This window comes from Apteryx mantelli, chromosome Z, assembly GCF_036417845.1.
Source record: "Apteryx mantelli isolate bAptMan1 chromosome Z, bAptMan1.hap1, whole genome shotgun sequence".
NCBI lineage: Eukaryota > Metazoa > Chordata > Aves > Apterygiformes > Apterygidae > Apteryx > Apteryx mantelli.
The window spans coordinates 62,868,467-62,889,075 of record NC_090020.1 but is presented as its reverse complement, the minus strand read 5'-3'; the positions used below and the strand labels follow the sequence as shown (position 1 = coordinate 62,889,075).

At 39.1% G+C, this 20,609-nt stretch overlaps 1 protein-coding gene across 1 annotated transcript in view; it reads left to right on the top strand.

Moving 5' to 3' along the window:
* Positions 1-20,362, top strand: part of MAST4 (microtubule associated serine/threonine kinase family member 4) — a 99,087-nt gene extending 78,725 nt beyond the window's left edge. Inside the window, exons 18-27 of the mRNA XM_067316435.1 lie at positions 1,393-1,515; positions 1,765-1,877; positions 3,634-3,761; positions 3,863-4,095; positions 5,984-6,184; positions 8,241-8,470; positions 10,220-10,342; positions 12,205-12,341; positions 13,042-13,223; positions 14,061-20,362. Of these exons, the coding sequence (XP_067172536.1) occupies positions 1,393-1,515; positions 1,765-1,877; positions 3,634-3,761; positions 3,863-4,095; positions 5,984-6,184; positions 8,241-8,470; positions 10,220-10,342; positions 12,205-12,341; positions 13,042-13,223; positions 14,061-17,932 (5,342 nt within the window). The 3' untranslated portion in view covers positions 17,933-20,362. The remainder of the gene's footprint in view (positions 1-1,392; positions 1,516-1,764; positions 1,878-3,633; positions 3,762-3,862; positions 4,096-5,983; positions 6,185-8,240; positions 8,471-10,219; positions 10,343-12,204; positions 12,342-13,041; positions 13,224-14,060) is intronic.
* Positions 20,363-20,609: the final 247 nt, after the last annotated feature.

The following is a 20,609-nucleotide window of genomic DNA, read 5'->3' as shown; positions in this document are numbered from 1 at the left end:
TGTGGTAGTCTGAAGACAGGAATCCTGCAGCTGTTTCCTTGAATCACAGAGGGATGTTTAGAAACCAAAACAAAGCTTTGTAAGTGTCAGAAGCAGCTCTCAGAAATGGAGGCCGCAACATGACCGGTCCCACAGGAGCACTGAAAAATAGCATGGTTTGTCCCAGGCTACGCCATGCCATTTCAAATGACAGCCCTATCTATTTATTACATATTAGCTCCTCCATAGCACTCCATGAAAATACGCAGCTGTGGATTTGCTCAGCGGATGTTAGTGGTGTAGTGAAATTGAAAGAGATAGAAGCTATACTTCTTTTAAAGAAGGAAAATGACAGAAAAGATCTTTTAAGTAACAGAAAACTTTTAGTAGCGCTAAGGCATGATAGAAGATGAGTCAGATTGCACTCTGGGTTTGAAGTGTCTGATATCTAGTCCAGAATTAAGTAATTCTGCTGTAATATCCCATTACAGTGCTCAGCAAAGGCAGAATCCATTGTTACAGATCACTCCTTGGCTAGTTACTTATCATTAGATGTGATTTTGGTTTCATTTAGAAAGACTTGGCTTGAATGAATTTTCCCTGATGCGGTGAGGAAAAAGTAAAGAATTCAACCTAGAAATCTTAACACTCTGACTTACAGACCAGTCTTGGAGACTTGATGCTTTTTCCATGGTGCTCTTCTGTCTTAGCCTAGACCAGTAAGCAAATTTATGCACTGTAGCAATTTGGCAGTTACTATTGTTACTGTCACTGGTCTGTTTTTTTTTTTCTGAACTACATGTATGCTTATCAGTAGCTCCCCTACCTGCCCCTCAAGACAAAAATTCCCATACTTCATTGTGTTTTTACAGTTGTAGCTTAATTTAAATATAATGTAGTTGTTTCAAACAAATTATAACAACTAGGCAATCATAATACTGTTCCAGTGAAGTTGCATGTTACTACCTAAAATACTAAAAGGAGCTCTTAAACAGCAATGGTATTGCAATGAATAACTTAAGGAAAGAATCAGTCTTCATTACTTCCCAGCTTCTACTTACTTTTCTGTTGTGCATATTTACATTTTGGCTACTACTACTGCTATGTCTGATGCTTCAGACTAATGTGTAGCAGATGCATAATAATTAGCTTACTCAGAAAAATGTAATAAAAATGTTAAAAGAGGAAAGAAGAAAAAGCAGTGCCACTGCTGTTAAAGAAATGGCAACAGCAAAAAAGGGATGGGGATGCTCTGACAAGTTTAGACCTCTCTGGTGGAAATGGCAATAGACATGCTTGACTGCAGTGATGCCTTTCCAAGCTAATTTGCATTTTTTGGACCATGAATTTAATTGATTTAATGTCAGAGGATTTGGTTAATATTCACTCAGTGTTTTTCTCTGGCTCCCCCAGGTGGTGCATATGAAGTAAAGCAGCATCAGTTCTTCCGAAGTCTTGACTGGAATAGTCTGCTGAGGCAGAAAGCAGAATTTATTCCACAACTGGAGTCTGAAGATGACACAAGTTATTTTGACAGTAGGTATTAGATTGTAATAAAAAAAAAAAGTGGTTGAACGCCTTGTTAAAATAATCACTGTCTTTTCACTTTTACATTTGCTTCCTGTGCTTTGAAAATACCCTTTATGAGAACCAGTGGCAGCTGTGGAATTTCACTGGTGGTTTGACATTTCAGGAGAAATAATCTTAAGAATTAAATTGTGCTTTTAATTAATACTAATACTTCCTTCCTGATAAATTGAAATAATTTGTTTTCCTTTTCTGTAGCTCGTTCTGAGAAATACCACCATATGGAAACTGAGGAAGAAGATGATACAAATGATGAAGATTTTAATTTGGAGATTAGACAGTTTTCCTCATGTTCACACAGATTTTCAAAAGTAAGTGAAATTTGCTGTAATGTTAATATGCAGTGTTTATATAATAAATATTTTGCTACTTTTAGAGAGTTTGGAAATGTCAAATATGGAAGAGGTGTATAGGACATTGTTTCTGCATGACACTGTCTACTGAAATTGAGTGAGAATGAAATTAACACCATTAATTCAAAACATGGGAGGATTCTGTAGGGAAGGGTGTCCCTTCTTCCTCCCTCGCTCCCCGAATCCTTAAGAAGGTAATAGAAAATGATATCCTTTCTGTAAACGGATTGATGCTTTCTGTTAAAAAAAAAAACAAAAAAAAAACCATAATGGTTTAAGAGAAATTTTAGAGAAACTGTATTAAGTGCTAAGGCATGTTCCTTATCTTGGTTTTCTTTATAGTTTCTGTGTTACTCCAGTTGTGTACTGGTATCTTGATGGTAATGGCATAGCACAGATTACATTACTAGCTGTCTACAGCAGAAGTGAGCTTCAGTGGCACTAGACTGCAAGAAAAAAGCATAGCAATGATTTGGTCGAGAAGAAATGTGGATTTGAGGGAGTGATTTGAATGATGTGAACTGAGGGTAAAGTTGAGTGTTGAAAACGAAGGATATTCTAGTAGTTGAGATGAGAGCTAATTAATGCTGGGCAGGGTTTGCCAGCAGGAGCAGAATGGATATGCTCAGGAAATACTGTGGAGGAAAAATTGGCAGGAAATAATTAAGAAGTTGAAAGTCTAATGAGTTTGCTTTTACTCTTATGTAGCAGCCAGCAGTGTTTTTCAAAAACTTTCTATTAATAAGCATTTTTTTTTAACCTGCTTTAGGAACTAAAAAGGTATTTTGAAAGCATATGGTTGTTTGTCCTGGTTAATGCTTTAATTAATTGATGAATTTTATACTGACTCTGCAGTACTACATAGGTATATACAGAGTCAGTATAAACTGTCTGTGATAGCATGGAGGAGCAGAGACAGGCCCTGCAAATCTGATTATCCTCATTCTGTGTAACTGCCTGTTTTGACTTGGTGGCACATTCCCAGTTCAAACAGTGGTAAATGATGAAAAGTCTTATTTTCCTCTTCAGAGTTATCTTCTATCCTTTTGAAAGCAACCTGCCTACAGTAATGGTTTGGTATATTAATGTCATTATGTCATTGCATCTCAAGCTGTGACTCAGGTTGTATAATATACAGCTGACAGTTACTTTATGTTGTTTGTCAACTAACTAAACAACAGACTTCCAGTGATCAGAATTTATTTTTTGTACATCTTTTGGCCAAGTAATTTTATTCTTATTTTCATAGTCAGTTCAGGTTCATTTTTTTCTTCCTTTCCATACCTGACTGCTAGACATTAAATCAGTAGCTTAGGGTTAAGGATTTTTTTTTCTTAACTGACTTTATGGTGAAGGAGTAATCTAAGATGTGCATTGATCCTGTGACCCAGAAACCCCAAAGGTATGGATTTTGCTTGTAGGCTTGTGGTTCATGCAGTGAAATGGTAAGAGCACTGGTGATTTCATAACAAAAAAACAGATGTTGTTCATGACCCTGTATGTAAGGAGCCAAGGAAGCAAAACTGGAAAGCATTTTAAGAACACAAACTTTTGGAAATTTAAAAAGGCTGAAGATGCTTGGAGTTTAGTCTGAAATACCATATAAGCATTTAGAACATGCAGAGTACCACATGCAGTGTCCCTTCCTGAATATCTTTTTATATCAAATATGTCAGTGATGAGTTGGATTTTTTTGTTGTTTTTTGTGTGATAGGTTTTTAGTAGCATAGATCGAGTCACTCAAATGCAAGGTGAAGAAAAAGAAGATGCAGGAGACAAAATAAAAAGTGTAACATTGCCTTCTGTGGAATCTTTAAGCTGGAGTTCAGAATATTCTGAAATGTAAGTAGAAAGAAGTGTTGGAGGGGATCTACATCCTGGTTGTCAGGTAGCAGGCCTCCTCATCTCAATAACTGCATGAGGGTTTATTTTTTTTAATGCAGGCAACAAATATCCACATCCATCTCCTCTGACACTGAGAGTAGCAGGCAACGACACAGTTCTGGTTTGCTTCCAAAACTGGCCATATCAGCTGAAGGAGAACAAGGTGGTCCTACTTGCCTAGTGGGACCCCAGGAGGAACAGGAAAAAGCTGCATTTGTGAATGAGGAAATAGTGCAAGATGAACCTGAGGTAACCACTCCAGCAAGTACTATCAGCAGCTCCACACTATCAGGTAATTTATAGTGGGTCTCTTGACTGATGACATCAGAAACAATTGTGGTTCTTTTGGGTTTTGCACTAGCATTCATGGATTTAGAGGTCCTTTATTTCAGTACTGCTTTAAAGAGAACTATCCCAAGAGGGCTTTGGTTTGGGCACAGGCTTAAACTATTAAAGTCTCATAATAATACCTGTAGGAAAGTGTCAACATCTTTGGAAATGCCAACAGTTGGTGTTACTTCACTGACTGGAGAGCCTGCTATGCAAGTAAATGAAATGATGAGCCTGTGCAGGATCCTTCTGTGGAGAAGTGGAATCTTAGATCCCTTGAGCATTTAAAGCAGCATTTTTTACAACATCTCTCATCTAAGCTGGTGCTTCTGGTTGATCATCCTAGAATCTTTCCGGCTGATCTGTACTGCTGTTTTCTAACACTCTGTGCTACACCATTGTGTGTGTTTTAATTGAGACATTTCAATGACATACGCCTTTTAGAATTGGCAGGGTTGTCTTTGATTCATGGAAGTCATTGAAGTCTAGGAAGGAGTTTTGCAAAGTGCTTCCTATTTAAATAATAATTTTCTTTTTGCACACCTTCCCCAGCACAAGTGTTTGTGTGCATTTCAGTAGGATCTGGGACCTCCATGCCTTGCTGTTTTTGTACTTTCAGAAGAGAGTTTTGCATTACTCTGAGACGACTTGATAGTTAACACAGATCTAGGCCTATATCAGCCTCACGTTTGACCAGATACAGGTTCCAGTAATCTCCTGTCTACATATACCTGTCTCTGGCTTACTTCTCTTTTGTACCTCACTGAGTGGTCCTAAGTTATCCCTTATATTATATTTCCTTTCTATTCCCATACCCCTAATTTCCCTTTTAGTCTGCATTTCCCCTTTTTCCCCTCCTCCTTTTCTGGGAAAAGTTCTCCAAGTCCATCCAGCTGTGTAACTGGAACCGTTTGTACCTCCTTCCCTTGTTGAAGTCCTTGTCTTGCTGTATAGTTCTGTTCCCCCCACCCAATGTTACAATGATGGCATTAACATAGCAGTACTAGACATAGCTCAAAGCCAAATAAAAAGTTTCTCTTTTGTCCCTTAACATTTAGGCTTAAGAATAATTGCAGTTTTCTGTATGATTCATTAGCAACAGGCTATTCTATGACCTTAAAGAAATACTAGGAATTATTCCTGTGCCTTTAAAATAAGAGGGCCACTCTTGGTGCTTGCTTCATAAGGTACAACTTCCCTGTGACATCTTTGAATCTTTGAAGCAATCTCTTGTAGGTTGTTCCTGTGGTACAAGGCCACTTTTTTATTGTTTAAAATGCTGTTGTCCTTCTTCCATTCAGTGTTGTGGAAAACTGTTACTTATGATAAACAAATACCAATGTGGTTGTAAATACTGAGTTTTGTGGTGCCAGGTATCTTCCTCTACATAGGTGTGGTAGAAAACCACCCAAAGAATAAAAGGAAAAGATGATAACTAAAAATAGAATTTAGTGTTTTAATGATTTTGGAAAAGTTCTTAAGCTGATAGCATCTTATGTAATGTTGGAGCCTCTCATAATCTTTAGTAGGAGTTCACATGCAAAATGAATGATTATGCATGATTAAGTTCTGTAAGGTGAATATTGCATATTGAGCTACCAAACTTGTGTCAGCTTTTGTCTTCATTTTACTTTAGTCAGTGATTACAAGCCATTGCAGTCCCTGCTGCTCCGATTCATTCTGTTAACCTTTATGCAATCTGTAAGTCTGTGAAAGAATTACTCAGTTTTTCGCAATGTTGTTTTACAAACTTGTTGACAGAAAGGAAAATTCCCATCTCACAATTATATTGTTTCCCCTCCCTGATCCCCAGTTTCCCTCAATGTGTTTATCTCTTCTTCTTTGTACAGTTGGCAGTTTTTCAGAGCACTTAGATCAGATAAACGGAAGAAGCGAGAGTGTGGACAGTACAGACAACTCCTCAAAGCCACCCAGTGAAGTTGCTTCTCATATGGCTCGTCAGCAATTAGAAAGCACAGAGAAAAAGATGATCTCTGGAAAAGTCACGAAGTCCCTTTCTGCGAGTGCTTTATCCCTCATGATCCCAGGAGGTATAGATAAATCTGTTAGTTTGAAGTGTTATGATTTGTGTATACTGCATGGTTTATGATGTAAGTTCAAGATTTTGGAGAGTCCAGAATGTATTCTGTGTCACAGATTTTGTTTCTTTTGTTCCTCTTGTTCCTGTGTGCTACTGTGTGGTCCCATTTTGTCAGTCACCTACAGTGGTCAGATCACAGTTGATGGACCTTCTCTCACAGGCAACCTATAGCTCAGTGGTGACTGCTTCCTGTTCAGCCATGTGCCTGCACAGCAGGATTCACGTTTTCATTCCCAGCTCATCCTTTGTTAGGGCTGTCACTGCAGTTGTAAGGAACTAGCTGTTGTACAGCTCCCTGAAAAGCAGATAGATGTTACAGCAGCACGCTCTGCCTAGCTAGTTCTTTCACGTCTCCTATGAGGAAAGGTGATAAGAAGTGTCCCAAAGGTGGAAGCAGTCTGTAGGCTCCTGTTTGGACTACATTGGCTTACAGGGAGCGCTCAAAATGTGAAGCCAGAAATACTGCTATAAATAAGTAGAGGATAATAGTAGTGTTGAATATTTCCAGATGAAGCGTTCGCCCTTCACTTTGTAATGTTTCAGAATCAAAGTCCAAACATGCTAAACTTTGAGGGAGTTTTTCAAAAGTGGGATTAGGTCTTAACTTTGTGCACTGGCCATATGTTGCTTTTAGACCTTAGAGGTAATATTTAAGTATCTGCTGGTCTGATAACATGACCCTGCACTTGCTTTGTGTGTTCAAAGGTGGCTTTGACAATAACTTCAGCAGGTTGTTCTGAGTGCTCAGGTGAGTGCCAAATCATGCTCAGTGTTGAAGAGCTGGTCCTGGCTATCTGAGGAGGAGAGAGCTGACATCTCAAACTTCACCTGGCTCCAGGGTGTAAAGCACATGTACCATAGCGCTGTGTCTGCTCTCCATGATACCCTGGTCAGCAAACACTGTGCTGTTGTGCATGTCCTCAAGACCTGGGGAGATAAAAGGCCCATCTGATCACTATTACTGCAAGAATTTCTGATGCACCTCATAATGGTTTCTGCCCTTTACCATACAGTTACATACCATACCATTACATACCATAAAGAACAGCATAGGCTTCCTCTGTCATAACTGTAATACCACCAGTGGCCATAAGCATTTTTTTAGTGAGATAAGTCAAGAGGAAGATGTTGAGTCCTGCTTGAAGAGGAATGTTTTGCCTCAGCTTGAATTCTTGGAGGGCAATCAGTTGGCAGTGAAAAGAATGTTTAGCATGTCAAAGCATATCTACCCTCACATGACATCACTTGGCCTAGAAACCATACTTGGAATCTCTGTGGACTGCGTTCGTTTCAACAACTGTCACTCTGTTACAGTCACCAAAAATATTTTTTATGCTGCTGCTTATATTAGCACAACTGTGAGCACAGAGTGCTTTCAAAACAATGAAATCAAATGAACTGTAATTGATACTGTTGTTGCAAGAAATTCTTGTGGCCTTATGTGAAATGGCAGAACATAGAATTGAGGCTTGGTTCAACCGTTGCGAGTTATGCCCTATGTACTAACTAGATATCATGCTTTAATTACAGTAGTCTTTACTCTATATAAAACTGCATCCAGAAAACCAGGCAACTAATGGTTTCTTTAGTGCTACTGGATATTGGGGGGTGGGGGGTGGGGGTGTATAGTCACAGTACTGCCAAACTCTGATGTTCTTTTCAAGTGTATTTGTTAGTAATAGGACCAAGGATTGTTCTTGCAAAGTTAGCAATGAGTATGTGTCCTGTCTGAAAGCAAGAAGCGGCCTAGAACTAATGAATTAAACCTATCATTAAAAAAAATGAGTTATACTGTGGGGGGAAGAAATTTATTTCCAAGATCTGGTTGTCAGCCAAGTTTGTAATACGCTAAAATTCACACTGAGTGAGGAGAAAGTTCTTGATGCAAATGCAATGAATTATTTTGGCACAAACGTGTCATAAAACTTTAAGCAGGTTCTCTATTCTGTGTCTGTGTGCGTGTGTGTGTGCTCAGAATGTACTCTGACAGATTTTTTTTCTTCCAGATGTGTTTGGTGTTTCTCCTTTGGGAAGTCCTATGTCTCCTCATTCCCTATCATCAGATCCTTCATCCTCCCGAGATTCCTCTCCTAGCCGTGATTCTTCAGTTACTGCTGCAAGTCCTCATCAGCCAATAGTAATTCACAGTTCAGGAAAGAAGTATGGCTTCACAATCCGAGCAATCAGAGTTTACGTGGGTGACAGCGATATCTACACTGTGCATCATATTGTTTGGGTAAGATAATTTTTGGCTGGTTGTTTATAACCACAGAAGATTGTAATGATGTATTTGCTCTTGATCTTTTGTACACAAGATAACTGTTTGTTGACAGTTACTGTGTAAATGGCAATGTTATGCTAAATAGCTTTCTTGGAATTAAATTTCTGCCTGTGCACAAGACCAGTGTTGGCTGTAGGGACAACCCAAGCCCTGTAATGGATATCTTCGATGACAGAAGTGACACCTACATATGTTGACCCTCTGCATGGGTCAGTTTCACTTTTAGCAGATCTGGTATTTGTGAACAGTCATTTCTACGTGCACAGAGTGGTGTGCCTTAGAAAACCGGAGGTGAGTGCAGCTTCTCTTAGATTGAGGCTCAGGGACTGCAGCACTAAGAGACTGTAGACAGAACTTGTTGAAATATACATGGGGTTTATTAAATTACTTCAGCCAAGGGATTCATAAAAATCAAAGGACTTGTTTATTTCACTAGTTGCAAGTAGGTTGATTTCCAGTACTGACCACCTTTTGTGTAGAAATGTGCACATCATTTGCAGTTGTGAATATCTTTGAGGATCCTATGGCACAGGAAAAAGGCTGAATACAATGAATAAATCATGTATTTTTCCTCCTCTGGTCACTAGTGATCTGAACCAAGTGGGAGACAGGCTAAAGGACAAGACAGCACTTGCCTTTTGTTGATTATCAACTTCTTCAATTGTAAATATATACATATATATGCGTGTGTGTGTATATATATATACTGTTCTAAAATGTTTCAGCTAGCTGAAAACAATTTTGAAAAAATTCCTTGAAAACATTTCAGAAACTTTGAAGATTCAGATGGCATTTTGTTTTAAGCAACTCTGGCAGGTTTTGAAATAAGTGCTACTGATGAGGTAGCATGTCGTTCATGTTGTTTACCTCTCAGACCCATTAATTCATCAAGAACATTGAATCTGGAGGCTGGGATATGTGTGACTGATAATGGAATAAATCTGAAAATCTGACTTCTTTCCACTAGTGCAGTATCACATCAGTGAAAGGAAGGGAAGAAAAATAAAAATTTCATGTTGCAGTAAAAGTGAAACCTTGGATTTTTCAAAACACTGCAATTTTTTAAAGCTATGTAGGTGCTGTTAGCTGCAATCGCAGGCATATGACTTGAAATTCTTAGAAAGCACATTTTTAAATAAATAAGTTATTTAAACCACCTTAAAATCATTTGCAATTAAATTTGTTTTGGTCTTTCATCACCTTTGTGCTGTATTATTCCCTCTATTGGGAAGCCTGGTGGATTGAATCCAAATATAAACAGTCCTTAATATTATAGTGGAGTTGCAAATTTTTCGTCATAATCAGTACTGCATATGATCATTGCCTTAATTACATAAGTATTTCTTAGTGTCAGATGTTAAAAATCTTAATTCAGATCTGAAATTTTTCATGGGAGAATGAAGGACCTTTTCCTTATCATGCATGCAAACCACCCTGCTATACAGAGCTAGCTTAATGTCAGTGGAAGCGAGCACAGTGTTTTCAACAAGCTTTGAAACAGTTCCAGCCCCCACCATAGAAGGATAAAGTCCAAGTAAGTAGATGAGAGCAAAATGGCCAGGCAGATTTTTTTTTTTCTAGGTTTCTAGGTGTAAGGCTTTTTCATTGTATTTAAAAGCCATCAGGTTGCACAAAAAGCCCACTCTTGAAAGTATGAGGGTTAACGAGTCCATTTAGTGTATATTCTTTTTCTCTGATTTCCAGAATGTGGAAGAAGGAAGTGCAGCATACCAAGCAGGATTAAAAGCTGGGGATCTAATTACTCATATCAATGGAGAGCCAGTGCATGGTCTTGTTCATACAGAAGTCATTGAGCTGTTATTAAAGGTAATTTTTGGACAACTTGAGTACAAAAGAATTTGCTGTTTTAACCAAGGATTTGAGGGGTTATGTTTGTTTCCTTCAGATGTTAGTTATCAGGGTTTGTGGTTGCTCAGTTACAAACTCTAAACTGGTATCGCACAGCTCTGGAGAAAAGCCACCTATGATTTTTGTTACTGCAAGAAACTGACAGTGCCCCTGGTACAGCTACAGCATATTTGGGGTACTGACACAGAGATTGTCTCTGGCTTCCCCTCGCAGGAGGAAAAACCAAAAGTGCAGAAAGGCACTTTCTTGAATCCCACACATTTATGAGGTAACAAGCTTTTGATAATGATGCTATTTCTCTTTTTTTTTTCCTTTTAAAGTGAAATGAGGAAAAACGGAAACAAAGAATATCAAATACTTTTTTTTTCCCCTACTGTACAGGAACTTCTCTTCTGTGATCTTTAAGACTCAAAAGTTTCTTGCACTGTATATAGCCAGATATGTCCCACAAAGCATCTTTGCTTAAATTAAGTTCTGATCCTGCAGTTGGACCTCTGTGACGGATCTCTCATGTTTTTTCTTTAGTGGACTTTCCAAGGCCTATTTTACTAGAAAATTTTAGATGTTTTTTTTCTTCTGATGAATAGTAGTGCCTTAAATATTCACTGTAGCTTATCATATTGCGACTTCTCAGTAATCTTTGTGGCACAGGCCAAAGTAGGTCAGAGTTATTTTAGACAGCTGTACTTTTGTTTCCTGTATTATTAACAATTTCATGGTGCTACATGCAGAGCTTTGCCTGTCAAAGGGAGCAGTCAGTTATAAAAGAGGATTGGAAAGCAATGAAGTATCAGAGAATATAAAGAGCTGAGGAAAGGCCCCAAATATACTTTTGCTTGACTCTTTATTTTTCTCCTCTGAAACCAGGAGGAATTTCCAAGTTCTGCAAGAAGCATATCTTAAAAGAGAAGATTTGGTTAGGTAATTTTAGGCAGTTGAGTGTGCTGTTGTGTTTTTTGGATAATGCCCTTAGTTTGTACTACTTAAACAGGAGAACAGCTCTAATTTTTCAATTTATTAGTAAAATTAGTTTTATAGAAGTTATAGAAAACTACAGAAAGATAGAGACATGACAACACTGCACACTATTTACAAGAATAAACTCAGTACAGAAGATCATTGTCTATTCAAATGTGATACATCATAAACTAATTTGGATTGTTGGAATTCCTTTAAAAAGTAAAGTTCACTTTAGTACTATCAAGTGCTGGGCAGGAGGTACAGATTTTTAAAGCATAGATGCTTATTTCCAGCTGGTTTAGTTTATTTAACAGGTGTGATCTGTTCGTACAAATAGTCCTAAAAAGCTCAACTTATACATTTATCTCTTTTGAACAAGATAAAAGCATTTGTTGCTTATTTTGGGGGACTGATATTGAAGATTTTCTCTGCTATTTCATGGGTATAACGGTATCCTCAGAGAAGACTGGCTAGTGAACAGACTACTGCACAGTAACAGCTGTTCTTTGTGGGAAAAGGAGATGACGTTTCTATAGAAACTCACTGCATTTCTTCAAAATTGCAGTCTTGGTCAATCCAATTACTAGAATTTCTCTTTGTTCTGAAACTGGTTCTTGGAATGGAGGAGGCTTAGAAAATTGACTCCATTAGATTGAAAGGCATTTGACAAAAGTTTAAGAATTTTCCAGTCATCATTTTTAATCGAACATAAATTAACCTGACAACTTCTGCATAGAATTCCTTACACTGTCAGCTCTTTCTCTGAGGCAGGGATTCTGTTTTGTTATGTTCACGTTTGTAATGTAACTTCAATTTAAAGTGAAGTGGTCCTGTATTTACTCATGCCTTCATTTTGGCAGAGTGGTAACAAAGTGTCAATTACTACAACCCCCTTTGAGAACACTTCAATCAAGACAGGACCGGCCAGGAGAAATAGCTACAGGAGCCGAATGGTTAGGCGCAGTAAGAAAACCAAGAAGAAGGAGAGTTTAGAGAGGTGAGTAATGTTTTTGTTCTGGTGAACACGTATCCTTATATGTGTGTATATAGAACAATTCCATTAAAAAAAAAAAAAAAGATTTTCTCTGATTCTCTTTCTTACCTTCTACGCCTCTTTTTTGACATCTTCTATGAGATACTGCATTTGTAACACATCCTTTCAATTATGTTTTAACTAAATTAGTTCTGTTAAAATCCCCTCTCAAAATTTTACGTGGGGCACACATAGCTATAGGGAAGAAAGTGAATAAGAGAGGTTGCATCTTATTTTGGATTCAGTGCATCTTTTCCTATTCGATTAAATAAAGTCTTTGATGCTAAGTCTGTGTATTTTGCAAATACATTGCTAGTACTGTGTAGATATTCCTTCAGATTTGGTGGGCCCTTAAATTAAGGGAACAAGGAATACTTTTATACTCGTATATATGGAACTAAAAGCTCCTCTGGAATGCAGGGAGTAGATTTTAGTTTGAAGGGATTTAGTTACAATATCTATCCTGCCTATTAGTAAATTGGGCTATTTTCTAAAGTTTGCTTTCTGCAGTGTGGTTTGCTTTCATGTAAACATAGATATAATGTTTATTTTTCTGAGAGCAATGAGACGGTGAAGCAATGTCAGCCTCAAGAGCTTTGGCTCTGGTAACCATATCTTTTGTACAACTTATCTTTTGGTTAATGCTGTACTCTTCTTGCACTAGGAGGAGATCTCTCTTTAAAAAGTTGGCCAAGCAACCCTCTCCTCTACTCCACACCAGCAGAAGTTTTTCCTGCCTGAACCGATCGCTTTCATCAGGAGAGAGCTTGCCTGGGTCTCCAACCCACAGTTTGTCTCCCAGGTCACCTACCCCAAGCTACCGCTCCACTCCTGATTTCCCGTCTGGTGAGTGGGAAGGAGTGGAGGGTAAAGGAAAATAACTGGAAGTTGAAGCATATTCTTGTGAGTTCCCAAATATGTTACACTCTGCCAAGAATAGTCAACTCTGACAAATGTAATCACTGAGCAGCTGTTTTCCTTCTGAAAAAGGGAAAAATATTTCTGATGCAAAATCAAAGATGTTTTCATGATACAGAAGCACCTTTTTAGGGGACTGCCTGGTAGATTTGTCCCAGTGATTAAACCAGTAGAATGATTAAAAGTTGCATAATAAATAATCCAGGTTTAGAAGACACCAGTAGAAAAGTAAAATCTTAACTTATGAGAGATTGATTAATAAAAGAATGAAACTGAGGAAGTAGTTGCTACATAGAGGAACTAGCATGGGCTCTTAAATGCTACTTTATTACTGAAAAGATTGGCTGGGTGCTGACATCTTTCTGACTCCTGGAAGTGCTTCACCTGCTCCTTCTTATGCCAATTGTTACAGTTATAGTGTCTGTTAAAGTGAATGTTGTTGTACAATCTGTTGTTGAAGATAAATCATTTGAAAACCTTGATCATTGCTTTGAAGTGCTAGAAAGCTGTAGCTATTCTATATAAATAGAAGGGAAAGATCATTTAAAGGGGCCGAAGGGACAGAGAAGGAAGAGGAGAAGTAGCAGCATGATTGGAATGATGAGTTTTGCAGGCCAGTCACTCGAAATCTTCCAGATCTTGGAATGTTGTGGCAGACAACACGTGTCTTTTGAATCAGTGCCAGCGCTGCCTCTCACTGAGCTACTAGACAAGATTTGAAGAATCTTGCTAATCTTATGCTTGTTTGTTTTGTTCTTTTTGTAGGTACCAATTCTTCCCAGAGTAGCTCCCCTAGTTCAAGTGCTCCCAATTCTCCAGCTGGTTCAGGACACATAAGACCCAGCACTCTTCATGGCTTGGGTCCAAAGCTTGGTGGGCAAAGATACAGATCAGGAAGACGCAAATCAGCTGGCAGCATTCCTCTCTCTCCTCTGGCACGGACACCTTCTCCAACACCCCAGCCCACGTCACCTCAGCGATCTCCATCACCATTGCTAGGACATTCGATTGGAAATACAAAAATAGCTCAGTCTTTCCCTAGCAAAATGCACTCCCCTCCAACTATTGTAAGGCATATTGTTAGGCCAAAGAGTGCAGAGCCACCAAGGTCTCCCCTGTTAAAGAGAGTCCAGTCTGAAGAGAAACTTGCACCCTCTTATGGCAGTGATAAGAAACACTTATGTTCACGAAAACACAGTCTGGAAGTGACTCAGGAAGAAGTGAATAGAGAATTGTCCCAAAGAGAAGTAACCCTTCAGAGCTTGGAGGAGAACGTATGTGATGTACCATCACTCACACGGGTCAGACCTGCAGAGCAGGGCTGCTTGAAACGCCCCATCTCTCGAAAATTAGGTAGGCAGGAATCCGTTGATGAGTTGGACAGAGAGAAGTTGAAGGTCAAGATAGTTATGAAAAAGCAAGATTTTGGTGAAAAATCAAATCTTATACATGAACCTACCAGTGAGCCAGAAAATCCCAGTACCTTGAGATTGGAAGAAAGGGACAAAAAAGCATTTCAGAAGGTTTTAGAAAGATCAAATCAGTTTGAAGCAAAAATTGTTACTCTGGAGACTCAGTCAGCTGGTGGCATACTCAAAGACACCCTTCAAAAGAATGCAAACTTAAGATCAAATGATTGTGTTGCTTTAGATGCACAGATGTTGTGTCACGGGCCTCTGCTTAATGAACTCAGTCATATTTCTTATGACTTCAAAAGAATTTCTCCTCCATGTACACTGCAAGATGTGCTACCTCAATCCTCTGACAGAACACTAAATGGAAAGGGAGAAAACACAGATAAAAATGTATCAGCAAAAGAATTTGTCAAATTTGAAAGATTAGATGGTAAGCTTGCAAATATTGATTACCTTAGAAAGAAAATGTCCTTTGAAGAAAAAGATGACAGCGTTTGTCCAGTGCTAAAACCCAAACTGACATCAAGTGTTCATGAATGCTTTCAACTTAATACAGTCAGACCCGTAAACATACAACAGGATTCCACTGCAGTTGTTGATGGTAGAGCATTTATCAGCAGTGCGCATGTTGCTCAGATTAGCTCGGTTTCTTTCGTTCCTCTCAAAGCTTTGAATGGCCGAGTAGAAACTGGTGTTGAAAAATCAGCCCTTATTTCCACCGAGTCTCCTGTCAGAAAAAGTCCATCGGAATATAAACTGGATGGAAGGTCTGTTTCCTGTTTGAAGCCAATAGAAGGCACATTGGACATTGCCTTACTTTCTGGGCCACAGGCTTCAAAGACTGAACTGCCTTTGTGTGTACTGCCAGAAGGCCAGAGCACTGACAGTGATATGGGATCTCTTAAACCCCCATCACCACAAGGGAGTGGTGGACAGGTAGAACTGGACAGTCAAAAAGAGCAGTTGTTAAGCTATTCAAAATCTAGCAAAGCCAACATGCTAGAGCCCCAGTTTCTTCAAGCGAGCAAGAATTCTCAAAATCCATCAGCCATCCCTGTCGCTGCTGAAGTAGTGACAAAGAAAAAGGTTTCTAGTCTAGCTGCTAAAGGCAACATTTCTGTTACTGAAGCTGTTCAAAGGAAAGACACTTCCCCTTCAAAACAGAAGGACAATTCATTGGAGGTAAAGTCATGTGCTATTCAGAATCAGAGTCTTAAAACTACCCAAATGTGTTCTAAATTTTCTGCTGTCCAAAGCACTCCTGAAAAAGCTGTAGAAAGAGAGAAGCAAATGCAAAAGGAGTTGCCTGCCAAACAGCCAGTAGCCCAGAGAAATTATGAGCCTCTCCCTGCAAAGGCAGAAGTGGTCAGAGAGTCGTCTCTGAAGGTGTCTGTCTCAAATGTCCTGACCACAAGTTACGCCAAAAACAATGAAAAACATTCTGTTGATTTTGCCGTTCCACCTCAGATGCAAGGAAAAGTGCAGGCAGCTGGTCCCAATGCACAACCTAAGGATAGCAGGGATTCTCTGAAACAGCTAGGCAAAGATGACGCCACTGTTTTAAGTAGTTCTGTAGAAAGGGATGTAAAGCAGAAGGTTCTCAGCGAGTCCAAGAAAGTTATTGCAGAGTCAAAGAGCGAAACTGTTCCTTCCAAATGGCCCATGCAACCCTCAGTAGACTGTGATCCTAAAAATGGGAAGCTTGCACTGTGTCCTTCTGTACAGAAGGACAACACCAAAGATTCAGGAAAGAAAGATCAGAAGCAGCTCACTGATACTAGGCTTCAGACTACTGAGAGAGAGCTGTCCAACCAGGTTCCTCAGCAGCAACTTAATGCCTCAGGCTCCCCTGCTGTGAAAGAGCCTGTAAACAGAAACTGTGCTGTAGATGTTCATGTAGAACATGTGAAGCCTGCTGCTGCCTGTGTGGAAAGCAGCAGTAATAAATTCAGGCCTGTCTCTGATAATAGTTCCTCTAAGTCTAAGCACTTGGATAAACAGACTTTTTCACAAAAGCCATGCACTCCAACTGTAAAAGAAAAAGATACAATTGTTCAGGTGTCTGCCAGCTCCCGGAAAGATGGGAAATATGCCAGTAAAAATGTGCAAGATACTCCTCCTTTTGTTTCAGGCTCTCTGAGAAGAACGAACAATGAACACGTCCAGGTCGAAAGGCCTCTGGGTTTGGAACATGGGTCAGTATCCACCCTTCAAATGAATAGTATCACTCCTGAAACCAAACCCAAATCCTCTGCTGTTGGCCAGGTACTAACAGGCCCAGAGAGTTCTAAGCAAATGCAAAGGCAAGAACCAGCAGGCTTTGGGGAATCTGCTGATCAAAAGCATCTTCACCTCAGTGAAAAACAAACTATGTCTCCAAAGTTTTCCACTGCGGAAGACTGTCTCTTGCTGAGCAAAGAGGCAGAAAGAAGCCCTAGTAACCAGACGATCTCGGCAGACAAAAGATCTGAAGGAAAAATATGCACTGACGCACTTTATGTTAAACATGACAGTGGGAAAGTAGAGCCTACCCTTTGCCTCACAAACTGTGATGCCAGAGGGAAAGGAGCGGAAAAAGTAACCACAAGTAGCAAAAGCTCTCAAGATTCAAAAGGGAAAGGACAAGTTCATCAAAAACAGCCAGAGGATGCAAACAAGCAGATCGCAACAAAACATTCTTCAGCTGCCATTGGGCAGAGTTCTTGTCGTGTGGCTGCAACGCCAGGAAAGCTGCTGACTTGTTCAGCCAATTTCTCTGAATGCAGACAAGAAGCATCTGTTTTGTCTTCAGCGAAGAGTGATGCATCTTCAGCAAAGGTTAAAGCAGGCTCACCTGAGCTTCCTGCAGTCATCTACAAGGAACTGAATAAGAAAAGCACCTCTTCCGTAGGGAGTGGTAAGACAGAAATGACTAAAAGCATTTCACTGATGACCTTGCATAGTGCAGCTGTTGCAGTAGAAGCCCACCACCCTGCTTCAAACCTTGGGGGGAAACCTGGAAATCAAGAAAGGTCTTTTTTTGTTAGCACTGTGGATGTAAAAGGAAAAGATGCCGTACAGGCTCAGCCTTCTGCTTCAAGAAAACAGAACATAGGTAAAGATTTACCTAGGTCAGCAACCACGCCTGACCGCCCTAACATGCTTTCCAATGACAAAGACTCAGCCCGACAGCGGCGAGGAAAGGAAGTTTTGCGGAGTAGTCCTCACAAAAAATCGTCTTGACTGTAGTACCTGGCAGATAGGACTTCAAGAGTAGCTGAAAAAATGTCAGTGTGTTTTGACTACCTTCAAACCAGCACTGTGTGGTGTCCTTGTGCAGCAAAGCTTTCATGTCACTGAAGCAAAGGGACAGAGGACTTTTTTTTTTCAAAATGCCTTCCCAAATGTAACCGGTAAAACTGTTACCATATAGTGTTTGAACAAAAATACCTTTACAGCTGAGAACTGTTGAAGAAAAGATTTCCTCTGTAAATACCTAGTGATGTGTTTGGGGTTTGAATGTAGCATATATACTTTGCTGCTGATTGCATTGTTTACTCTCCCCTTTTTTAAGATAGTTGCTTTGCCACTCATTTGCCATAGTCAAATATGAAAACGAATTACTAAAACTCAGACCTGGCATGGACATGCACAAACATTGGTCTGACTGGAAAACAAAAATATGCCACATTTTTACTTACTATAAATCCTAGCTAGAGTTAAAAATACTAGGAAAGAATAAATATGGTGACTTATTGTGAGTTTTTTACATGTATTTTTAATAATCAGGTTTTGATAGTACTGTATCTTGCTAACTGCTTCACCAGATCTAACACAAGATCTGACTGCATCTCCCTACTGCACAAAGCCCATCTCTTAAAATAGGTGTAATTAAAGCTAAGGGAGGACCACTCCGTTATCACTACATCCCAGTAAGAGTAGTGTTTTCTGGTGAAATGGTTGTTCTCGTCTTGTCTATTGGAAGTGTATTCTGTAACCTTCACCTCAGACAAGGCTGAGACTCTAAAGCACATGCTGTGTGCTTAGTTTCTGCTGCAACCCTCTCTTGGTTTCCTTGAGCTTTTTTAAATTCAGGCCCTTACAGTGTGAGGCACAAGTATAAGCACATGACTTGCAGTACTATATTCATCCCTGTTTTTTAATGAATTTAGAGAGTGTGTATTATCATGACATACAGGTTTGCATAATTAGCTTCATGCAGCTGTAGCTTTTTTTCCCCCTATTTTATGAGTTATAAAAAGGGGGGGGGGGAAAGCAGTTTCATATCATATCTTCAGAAAAGTTTGGGACATCTGATACATTTTAATACATAGCTGGGGCCTTACGTTGTAGACTTAACTTGCTGTTTTTAGCAAGTAATTCTGAGTTTCACATTCATTTCTAAATGCATTGAGTAGCTCCATACATTTCATAACATAATCTTTTTATTTGTATGCAAAAAAGTAAATACTGTAATTAAAAGAGAAGCATTTTTGTAACAAAGGAACCCGTTGGAGCTATTTGGTGCTAGAATGTGACTGTCTTTTTACTTTTGCTAAGCCTTATTTAAATTTTGTATACTGTGGAACATGTAGACTTTGATCATTTTAGTGTGGAGGTATTCAGTTTGTTTTGAAGGATGAAAGGTAAAATTTGAAACACGTACAGGAGCACTACAAAATATCTTTGCAGACGAGTGTTTTTAAATGATCGGGATCAATAAGGTGGTATTTTTGCTTATTTCTGTTATATGTACCCCCACTAGGGCTAAGTCCCTGCCTGTTTCATTGGGACTTACAGATTGTCTTTCTGTCTCAAAAGCTATAAAATTGTTCATAAAAGCACAGCATAATCTTGACTTGGAGGTTTGTATGACAGCTGACAGTGTACAGATTTCCCTCTGGGAAAGGCTTTATTACAATGATTAGTTGAGCTGGATTACAACTAACCAATTATTACAACGGAAAGATAAAATCACAAACAAGTCCTGATTTTTCATGTGGCACTAGAACATTCATACTACCTTTCATGTGTTCACAGAGGAGCTAGTGAGTGACAGAAAATACTTTTTGAGCAGTTCTGAAGAGAAATGGCCTCAACATTTACAGTTCATCTGTGCTTTGGCAGTTGTTACAAACGAATGCTAATGCACTTCAGTATCATAACATTTCTGTCTGGGAGGTATTTCCTAGTTTACAGTCTTCTGGATTTTTTTTAAACTATCCTCTTGTTTCCTTTAAAGCACATCTAGCTATTTGTTTACAGCGTACCTTTATGTATATTTTTGTATAGTTCCTTATCACTTCCGACAAATAAGTTTTTTGCATTATGGAAGTGTAACAGTGCTTAAGCGTGTGTTTATGTAGTACCTGTTTGTTGGTGTTTACCTTATCAGTGAGCTGTTAGAGATCCTCCTACCTGTGTGCTCCTTGGTCAGTCTTTATGTGATTGTAGATCTGATGTGTTCCTTTGTAGACTTCCTGCTGTAGATTTCTCAGCTTACAAAAAAAATAAAAATAAAAATAAAAAAAATTGTTAGGGTCTGTGCAATAAAGTGTTTGCAGTCTTATTTTCTCTAAGAAACTCCTTATGAATGGCATAATTGTTGTATATTGAACACAATTATTTATACTTATGCAGTTGCATAATATTGAAATAAAAATTCAGCATGAAGCAGTGTTGTGTCAGCATTCTCCTTTGAACTGTTTTCACTCCTGTAACTTGAAGCACGTCTCTACCATACTATGGGGGCAGGGGCACGGGAGGGCAAGGGGCAGTTACCCTTTTTCCTGAGTAGCCCTGAAGGCGCATGCTGGCCAAGGATTTTGCATGAGAAAATGTAGTCTAGTCAAAAGAAGTTGTGCCATATTCGCAGAAGATCTGTATAGCCAAGTATCTTGTCTTTGTCCGGGGCTGGAAT